This window comes from Hordeum vulgare, chromosome 7H (genome assembly GCF_904849725.1).
Source record: "Hordeum vulgare subsp. vulgare chromosome 7H, MorexV3_pseudomolecules_assembly, whole genome shotgun sequence".
In the NCBI taxonomy this organism is placed as follows: Eukaryota; Viridiplantae; Streptophyta; class Magnoliopsida; order Poales; family Poaceae; genus Hordeum; species Hordeum vulgare.
The window spans coordinates 590,841,057-590,851,787 of NC_058524.1; the positions used below are offsets into that span (position 1 = coordinate 590,841,057).

At 46.7% G+C, this 10,731-nt stretch overlaps 1 protein-coding gene across 1 annotated transcript; it reads left to right on the forward strand.

Annotated features, from left to right (window-relative positions):
* Positions 1-3,893: 3,893 nt before the first annotated feature.
* Positions 3,894-6,071, forward strand: LOC123412310. The gene is made up of 4 exons (XM_045105265.1): positions 3,894-4,171; positions 5,208-5,269; positions 5,412-5,516; positions 5,725-6,071. Exons 1-4 carry the CDS (start codon positions 3,904-3,906, stop codon positions 5,860-5,862), a joined length of 573 nt encoding a protein of 190 aa, XP_044961200.1. The 5' UTR covers positions 3,894-3,903; the 3' UTR covers positions 5,863-6,071.
* The last annotated feature ends 4,660 nt before the right edge of the window (positions 6,072-10,731 follow it).

Below are 10,731 nucleotides of genomic sequence, written 5' to 3' on the forward strand. Positions count from 1 at the left end.
CTTGTGAAGCTACAAAGGAAGGTGTTTGGATTCACAAGTCTCTGGAGGATCTTGGTGTGTTCCCGGGCTGGTCAAAACTGCTGGACCTTTATTGTGATAATTCAGGTGCCATCGCACATGCCAAGGATCTAAGACAACATCACAAGACCACGCACATAGACTGAAGGTTTGACCTGATACGAAAGCTCATATAGAATGGTGATACTAATTTTTGCAAGATTCACACGAATGCAAATGTCGCAGATCCGTTGACTAAGTCGCTTACACAACCCAAGCACGAGGGGCATGTTAGAGCTATGGGCATTCGATGTCTATTTGATTGACTCTAGTGCAAGTGGGAGACTGTTGCAGATATGCCATAGAGGCAATCATGTATGATGATATTTCCTATATGTTTATGAATAAAGATAGTCATTGGGCATTATCAGTGATGTGTATTAACAAGTACGTGACTTGTTTGTGAGACTATACATTGTATGATGACTGTCCTAAATGGTCCCTAGTCGAAAGGGTTGTGTGGACGTGCAACCAACTAGACTAGCATATGATACCGTGGATGGTTCGGTCTCACTGACCATGTAGCATTGGATGCTACTCGGATAATATGGACTGAGAAAGATGTGGTCAGATTTGATGTAGTCGGATACAGTCAAGATAAGGTCTGAGTTGGATAGACCCAACTATGAGACGCAACGATAGGTCATCTGTGAGTCTCTAGTACAACATACGTTCTATGTCCTAAGACCTGAGCTGGTGCATGTACTTGGGATGGTGACAGACTTGCTTTGGGCATACCGAACGCTACTCCGTGACTGGGTAGTTACAAAGGTATGTTTCGGGCTTGTCCTGACCCATGCCGCGAGACGTGGTCGAGCAAGATGGGATTTGTCCGTCCGACCATGAGAGATATACTTTGAGCCCCTCGGGTGATCTGGCCTGGATAAGCATTGCCACGTGATGAGGATTATGAGATAATACGAATGTTGGTGAGATTCAACGGAACGAGAAAAATGTCATGCGGCAACAAGGATGACATGTCGCCTTGAGCATGACAACGTATATCGTGTGGTAAAGGAAACAGAAGTATGAAGTACAGGTTTGCCTAACCAGCTTCATCGAACACTTGGAGTCGGAACGTCTTGCTAGAGACCGCAACTGACTAGCCGAGTCGAACGTGGTTTGACTCACGATCAAGTGAACGAGAACCTAAGGGGTCGCACGCTTAAGGGAAGGAAGACGTGGGCTTTAGGGTCCGTGCGAGGCCCAAGATTTGAGCCTGTGTCGGACGCCTATATATAGTGGAGGTGCGACACACTTAATCAATTGATCGCTTCGGCACCGTCATCGGGGTTGTGCATGTGTTACCCCTAGTCACCTCCACTCGCCACCACCAACTGTGTGATCCCGACCTAGTAGTCCGCCGCACAGTGTTCCTCCTGCATGCGTGGATACCGTTTGAGACGATGCACATGCGCCGCTTCAGCAAACCTCTACGTGCGATCCGGCGACCGACTGTTAGTGGGAGAGGGATCCGACGACCGACTGTTCGAGGGTGATCGGACGAGGAGGAGACAGACCACGCGGACACGCTACCACATCTACTTCTGCTGCACGGCACTACATGTCTAGTGGTAATAGTCTATGATCCATCTCCGTATCATGTTCTTGGTTGTTCTTCGTGTAGGAAAATTTTAATTTGCATGTGATGCGCCTACGGTAGAACCCAACAGTGTGCAGCCACTGAAAACGGTTGAGGATTGATATTCCTATTGGTTCGATAAACCATGATTTCTTAATCGAGGGAAATACTTACCCGCATTATGTTGCGATAGCCCATTCCTCTTCATGGAAAACCCAACGCAGATCACAAGCATCATCGCCCTAATTTTGGCCCCCAACCGTTGATTTCAAACTCAAATTCGGTCCAAATTCGGCACACTTCGGCACAAATTCAACAACTATTTTTTATCACATGGTTCATCATAGAAATCAATACAGATCAAATAGTTCAACAAAGTAACCTAATAATTTGAACATAAATCAAAACACATCGAAGCTAGGCGTTGCCCTTGAGCCTCCGTAGGTGCTCCAGCAGATCATGATGTAGTTCTTGATGCACCGTGGGTCTCGGATCTCTTGACGCATTTTGAGGAAGGCAGCCCACGATGCCGGTACTTGGTGATCAACAACTACAAGATGACCCTGCCTGAAATATGGTTCAGTGTCAAACGTTGCCTCCTCCTGCTCGCTCTCAATGATCATTTTGTGCAAGATGACACAACAGTTCATCAACTCCCACATCTGAGATTTTGACCAGGTCAGAGCGGGGTACCGGACAACATCAAATCAAGATTGGAGCATACCAAATGCCCGCTCGACATCCTTCCTGCAAGCCTCTTGACACTTAACAAAGTAGGAGTTCTTGCCTCGTGGCACAAGGTTTGAGATAGTCTTCACAAATGTGGACCATCTTGGATAGATGCCATCTGCTAGGTAGTATCCCTTATTGTAGTGGCGCCCATTGCCTCGAAGTTCACCGGAGAAGCATGACCTTCAACAATCTTGGCAAAGACATTCGAGCACTACAGTACGTTGACGTCATTGTGAGTTCCTGGCATACCGAAGGAGTTCCAATTCTAAGGTCCAGTGTGGCCACTGCCTCAAGTACCACACTACAAGCTCCTTTGGCGCCTTTGTACATCCCATGCCAAGCAAATGGAGAGTTTTCATGCCCAATGCATGTAGTCGATACTTCCAAGCATCCCAGGAAATCCTCTTACTGCATTCTATGCTAGAATTCGAGCGGTGTCTTCGGCATTGGGTGATTGCAAGTATTGTGGACCAAACACTGCCACCACTTCACTAGAAAACTTGTACAAACACTCAATGGTGGTGGACTCGACCATGCATCCATAGTCTTGATGTATATCACCGAGAGCTCCGTATGCAAGAATCCTCATAACTGTCGTGCACTTCTAGAGTGCAGAGAATCCAACTATGCCGGTGCAATCGTTCTTGCAAAATGAAATATCTATCAAACTCCCGGATGTCATTTACAATCTTGAGGTAGAGTTTCTGGCCCATCCGATAACGACGCCAAAATACTTTCTCGCCGTGAAGTGGAGCGTCGACGAAGTAGTCGGCGTAGGGTAAGCAATAGCCCTACATTCGATGCCTCTGTTTGCTCTTGTGGCGGCCCGCTGCCGAGCCACCTTTCTGCGGCTTTGCATTCTCCGCGAACAGGCCGGACAGAGTGGCAAGGATCATGAGATGCTCTTTGTCGTCGGTGTCGGCCTTGGCTTCCTCCTCCATCAGAGCTGCGAACGCCTCCTCTTCGTCGGGGTCCATTGCCGAACACCTTTCGTGCATGGTGGGTGGACAGCCGCCGGTATCCCCGCCTATGTGCTCAGAGTTCTCGAGAGCTCATCCAGGAGCGGGATGGAGGATGTTGCGGCGAAACCCTCTCTTTCCGACGGGGATCGACACGACCTTTCTAGAGGCGGAGCAGCGGTAGTGGGTAGGTGGGTGGCACCGGGATCTACACAGCGACGAACTGGGAAGTGTCTTCCTACCGCTCACGAGCCGAATCTGGGCGGGAAAAGGCGTTTCTCATGTGATGGTGACGGCCCACACTCCACTTTTCCTTCCGTTGGAGCCACCAAGCGCCCCGAGTGCGTTGGGTTCTGCCTCGGATCGCCGGGCCAAAAAATGGGCCGAACCGGCGGAATTCGGCGTCCTGAAGGCGCGACTGGGTCGTTTTTTCGGGGGTTGCGCACGGGTTGGGAGGGGTGGAGATGCTCTTAGGAAGCAAATTAGTACAATCACCTGAACTAAGAGGTTCCTTCTACAAATGTGCCAGGAGTCCACGCATTAGCTGCATCGTGTCCCTTCCTTTCACATCCAATGGCCCATAATGTATCGGTGCATCTGGTGGATACACGCTCGCCTGGCCTGGCCTCTCCTCTGAATTTGGGGACGGGAGGTCACAACCGCATCGCCATGGCTCCCGCCGCCGCCCGCCTCCTTCCAGCCGCCATGCCTTCTACCCCTCACCGTCCCCTGAATTGGTGCTGGCCAGCCGGCGCACGCCGCCCTACCCCTCGCACGCGCCTTCTCCGCCCAAACTCACGGCTCCTGGTCGTCGCCTCCGCGCAGTCCAACCTCTCCAAAGGTCCATCCCCTCCCCTCCCCTCCCCTTCCCTGCTTGCTTAATTTGATTAATTATCCAATCCGTTTGCGTGTAGTGCTGCTATATATTTATATTTTGGATTATTTGAAACTACGACACAAGAAGATTCTGAATCGATTCCGTGTCACTGAATTAACTGTTCTGAATGAATCTCCTCTCATCTCCTACACATCAGATATACTCCTACTTGGTGTTAATGATATGTGCTACTTGTCTCTATTGTTTGTTTGGGGGTTATTTATTTATTATGTATGCCAGCGCGAGTAAGCATGCTGCCTACTGTTTGTTTTTTGAGCAGCAACTGAAAATTCAGCTCTCATGCAAGTTCATGTTAACTCCCATCCCACTTTCTTATACTGAACATGTATTACATCTCGGGTCTGTAACGTACAAACCCTTCTTTTCCTATCAATGCATCGAGACACAACCCTTTTCGTGTTTTCTTGTCCGCCAGGTAAGAAATTAAGTGAAATTTCACTTAAAACGTGATGCACTCATGTTTTCCATCATGATGAATTCCAAATTCTTGGCCAACACAACAGGCCTGATATATAGTACTTATCAACGTATATCACCCCCATCGCACTCAAAGTCTGAAACAAACACTTCTACACACTCAACACGTACAGCACTCCCAAGTATGCACATATAGGGATGCAAGCGGACAGTGTCTGATTGTCCACAAGCGTCCGCGAACACAAAGATTAAACTAAGAGATGCTCCTAGTTTCTTCTCATCACACGATGGAGTGGTCCTGTTCGTTCCAGGGTGTGGTATCACGACTTAATTAGTTCCTTCTGCCCCTTCTGTAGTTTTCTTACTATATATTTGGTGTGTGTGTTCCATGATATATATTCACATGCATCCTTACCTCATGTGTTGGTGCTTATTTTCCCAAGGATGCCTTTATGCTGTGCCCCGATCCTGCTAGCGCTAATGTCCTGTGGCCTTGTCTTTTTCTATTTCATGATGAAATTCGGAATATCTATTTATCTGACACTCCTGCATATCACTACAGCTATTCAAACAACATGGAGGGTCGGTAAGGAAGCTGTGGATGCTGGAAGTGCTCTTGTCCCAGTATGTCATTCTTGCTTACCCATTTAGTATGTATGTCACTTCATTCGACTGAATTTTACTTCTGGCGGAAAAAATATACTGGAGTGTGGTTGGTTGACTTTGAAACTAAATGAGTTTGCCCTTCTATTCTGATGTGCGACAGGGTTCAGTTCCACGCCCAATTGCTAGGATAGGTGTGACATTTGTTGCTGCGTCTGTCGCCCTTTTTCTGCTCAAGTCGGTCATTTCCACCGCATTGTTTGTACTGGTATGTACCCCCACAACATTCTTGACATGACTCATCTGTCAACTCTTAATTAGCAATGTGTCGTGCACAATGCTCAGTATCGCTAATTTATATGTTCGCTACATCTCAAGAATGTTTAATAAACAGAATTCGCTTGGCCTGTTGTATCTTCTTGCTGCAACTTTCTGTGGTTTCTCAAGTCAGATTAATTATTGGTCTGATGGTGCAGGCGATGATGGGGCTTATATACTTCGCCTTCCTGGCAATGAACCCGAAAGAGGGCTCCAGGAGCGTGGATGAAGGAGACAGTCCTCCGTCAGACGACCCCGCCGAAGAAGCCCGGCGCATAATGGAGAAATACAAGTGAAAAAGAGACTTATTTTGGTGAGTCTACTCTGAAGTCTGAATGGGCATACAGAGAAATACCAGCTGTGGCCTTGGATGGATCTGCCTTTAGATCAACAGAAGTGAATTCTTTCGTATGGCCACATATTGGGGTTTGATCTTTTCAGCAAAAAAGATGAGTTGTTGTACAACACTGTTATTATTATACAATATAGTGGCTAGTGATCTGAATATAATGCGTTGTGTCTTAATTTTTGCTACTACTTGAGTTCCTGCCTATTAATCTCTTGTTACATGCTCTATAGCAGCATAGTAGAGTTGATTGGCTTGTTAGCGGAGGTGGGAGGGGGACTGCGAACCAGCTAGATCCAAAATGCACATTACATTCAGCTAGAAACCGTATGCTTAAAAAAAATGCATATGAAATTCAGAAAACTGTCATCTTAATTTTGCCTGTTTGCATCAATAATTTACATGGGATGCAGCAGAAGCGTTGGGAAGATGGGTGGTGCTGGCATTGCCAAGCTCGGCCTCAGCTTCCCTGACGAGTTTGTCAAGGTATAGGCGCAGGTCGCGGTCGAAGTCGAAGTCGACACAGGTGGTGGTGTCGGCAGACAGCTCGAGCATGGCTAGGAACTCGTCCTCGACCCTGTCCAGTTCTTCTTGATCCAGTTTCATGTTCTCTTGTTCAATGTTGCCGTCGGCGGCGGTGGTGGGCAGGCTCTCGGAGGGCGGCTGCCTGAGCTCCTTCTCGATGACGATGAAGCCGGCCGACGACTCGTCGCCAGAGTCGTACTGTATGCCATGCTGCTGCTGGTGGTGGTGGTGGTGGTTGTGACTCTTGTTGGTGTTGTTCCCCCACCGTCGCTGGCGGCAACATGCTGGCAGCGGCAGGCAGCAGCGAGTGGCTGTCGCAGATGGCGGTAGCGAGAGAAGCTTGCGGTGGAGCACGAGGGTGAGCAGGGCCCCGGCCGCGGCGCCGGTGAGCGGGTAGGTGAGGACACCCGGCCGCTCGGCGCCGAGGTGGACCTCGAGGTGCTGCTGCTGATGATGGTGCCGTTGTCCTGGGCGTCTCAGGGAGACGGTGAGGACGGCTTTGAGGGAGGGGGTGATGGCGCCGCAGTGGAGCAGGAGCACCTGGCTGTGGAAGTCGCCGCCGCCGCCACCGGAGACGGAGGCAGAAGCACGCTGAGCCGCCCTTGCTCCATGATAGTCATCCACGCCATCATCACCAAGATCATCAAGAGGATGTTGAAGAAGACGGCATGTTAGCTCGACCTGGCCGACGGAGGCGGGCATGCCGGCGACCCGCTGCGCCTGCAGGCACACCACCGCCACCACCATGGTACTGTCCTGCTCCTGCTCGTCTTCTTGGCCGTGGGTTAGCATCCTCAAACAGATGAACAAGGCTGGGCGCCTAGTATTAGTATGCGTGTCCAAGTGCGATTGAGCACGAAGACGAAAGGGGATGGATGCATCATCGGAAGGTAAGTGGTGGTAGTAGTAGTAGTATTCAGATGAACTGGGGCCGGCCGGAGTTCAAGAAGGGTGCGCGTGGAAGTGCGAGTGCGGAGGGGGAACGCGGCCCGGCCGGCCATGGATTTGGAATTGATCTGGACGGCTCCATTATCCTATTGCTTTACTGCTCCCTATGAACACAACACAACAGAGGATGTACCTGCCTTCTAACACGTGTTTTGCTACCGATACTCTATCAATTTGAAGGAAATGCTTTCTTATTAATCGGCATCGGAACTTTCACCGTCTCTGTCGTTTAGCGGCAAGCTTGCGACTGATTAAACTACTCACTCCTTTCGTCTTTCGTGTGTGTTTATAAGGCATAAATCTGAAATCTGAGCAACTAAGATGAATTGTGACTAGATGATATTAGTTTTAACTAGTCAATAAAATATTTTTCGCATATTTGATTTTCAAAGCAATAAATGTAGCATTTCCCTCTCATTAGAATGGCATGATGCATGTAGAAAAAGATGCATGCATAATCACTAATTTTCTTTCTTTTATCTCTTTGAATTAAATATAGTATGAGACTCAAAGCACTTTAACTCATTCATACTTGAAATGAACCTAATATATTGGAAATTTTAAATTTTTGAGATGAACCCTATAAACCGAAAAGGAGAGAGTATCTATGTTACTTGGGCGGTGCTCAGGCCCCTCTCAGAGATCCATCTTGTACAGATGCTAAGGCTTTTATGTTGGTAAAAAAAATCTGATGTGGGAAACTAATAGGAGAGAGATGAGTGTGGTGATCCTAAAAAGAAACAATGCTAAACACGTGAACCTAGTCAAAACACTTAAATGAAAAAAATCACAGCAGTGAATGAACAATTTTAGTTGCAAAATCATTAAATGAGGAATACTTAGCAACAACAAGTTAAGTATCAATGCATTGGGGGTTTTAGTTGCTAAACTTTTTAATGTGCTTAGTGGCAGGAGACGTTCCTATCGACTCGAGGCACCTACGGTGACGTTTAGTGGCAGGAGACACCCCTGTCGACTATGATGCGCCTACGACGAATTCGTAAAATCTCAGGATGATATGTCGGCTCAGTCTCTCGAAGATGCTCATGGATAGGGTGCGTGTGTTTAAGGGATGAGTATGCGCGTGTATACACGCGTCTGTACTGTGTTAAAAATAATCCTAATATTTTTAAGGCCGACAAGAACACGTGCAAATTCAGGTCATCATAATGCGGCTTATAAATAACTTATTTTGAGAACCAACATGTAGTTGGATAGTTAGAAGGACAGTGATATCCCCAACAAACCAAGGTTTAAGTCCATGACGATGGCTGACAGGTAGGCTCATGAACCAGATGGAGTGCTGAGGAATATGGCTTTTGTGGTAAACTTAACTCGTCGGATTGGCGATCCATATGCTTCGTAGGAGAGTTTATCAAAGTTAGGGTGAAGTTGGATGTAAACAAAAAACTAATCCGATTCATAAAGTTCAACACCATCGGGGAGATGGAATTCTAGTAGGTGAAGTTTGAGAAGCTACCAACTTTGTTTCATGCGTGTGGTATGATGAGCCATTGGTATGAGGAGTTTAGAGAACTCGATGATAAAAAAGGTTGTTTATCATGGCCTCCAGGAGAGGCAGGGGTGGAGGTCATGGCTGTGGAGGTCGAGCTCAAGGTGTTGATCATGGATTTTATGACAAAGAGGATGGGGATCATGTCCATGGTGCTGCATGTCAAGATGAGTATAATGATAAATAGTTTTGTATTCTCTGCAAGTGATGTGAGTAATAGTGATAGATAGTTTTGTAGCAAGATAATTCGTAACAAGTGACAAGTAACGATAGTAGCAAGTGTGCAACAAGATAGCCCAATCCTTTTTGTAGCAAAGGACATGCCTGAAAGTACTCTTATATGAAGTAAAGCGCTTCCACGGATAAATGGGAATTTCCATCTAGTCATGTTCATCATGTTGAGTTGATTCGTGTTCGTTATTTTGATAATTTGATATGTGGGTGGACTAGTGCTAAGGTGTTGTTCTTACTTGAACAAGCAACTCACTTATGATTACCCCCTCTCGCAAGCATCCGCAACTACAAAAGAAGAATTAAGATAAATCTAACCATAGCATGAAACGTGTGGATCCAAATCAGTCCCTTATGAAATAATGCATAAACTAGGGTTTAAGTTTTTTTACTCTAGAAACCCATCATCTACTTATTACTCCATGACGCCTTTCCTTAGGCCCATAACATGGTGAAATGTCATTGTAAGTGCATCTAGTGCCCCTTAGTGATTTTGGTGGTTTGAAGACTTATAGGTTAAGTATCTAATGTGTTTTTAAGTGTACACAGGATCTATAAGTCATTGAGGAGTTTGAGATATTTGAAGAATATCGACCCCTAAAAATATATGTCTTCAGTTGAACAAATTGATCTGAAGCTGAAGAAATGAATCGCGAAGAATTTGCGATGAAATTGATATTCCTCATGAAGATATTGATATTGAGAAGATCGGTGGTTCCTGAAGAAAATCGTTCTGAAGAAATTGAAGCATGAAGATTTACGTTTTCTGTTTTACTTTCTTCGCATTTGATGAATAGGAACACCGTACTGTTAAAGGGGGTCAAAGTAACGCTATGGAATGAATTTCCTCATGATGCTCAACCCAAGCCAAATCCTACCAAAAGCCTCAAGTGAGGAATATGAGTGACATGAGGACTCTCACAGTTGAGAGTCCCGACCGTTTCGATAAGCCACGCCAAGTCATTGATCTTATCCACTCCAACGGTCATATTATTTAAGGGCATTAATGTCAAATCATGTCGGGATGCTCCCAGGCTATAAATAGCCGCCCCCACAACCACTAGCTGGTTGGCTGCTCAGTTAGAAACCGACACTTGTCATAAGAGCAACCCAAATTCCTCAGAGCTTTCGAGAGTAAATCATCAGTGAGGAAATACACCACCCACTGAAACCACAAACCAAACCTAGTGATTGAGCATCACTGAAGAAGTTGTTCCTGTGTGGGACTGAAGCCTTTTACCTTTGAGGACTGTGCATCCTCCAGACGGTTAGGCGTCATGGTCCAGAGCAATCCAGCAGTCAATTGTGGATCGCCAGGTGACCGAGTTTGTGAGGGTTTGGAAGTCTGCCCTGAAGACTTACCACGAGTGTTGGGCGAGGACTGTGTGTCCTTAGCTCAAGGAGAGTACGGTAGGGACTGTGTGTCCCGGGACTGGGTGTCCTTTGGTTTCAATACCAAGCCGCTCCAAACCAGATGTACAACTGTCACAGCAGTTGGAACTGGGTCATCAACAACAGTCTTCACCAAGAATTGGGTTATAATTCCTCAACTCTTTACATTCTCTGTATTATGTGTTGATGACTTTCACTGTAACTGTTTGA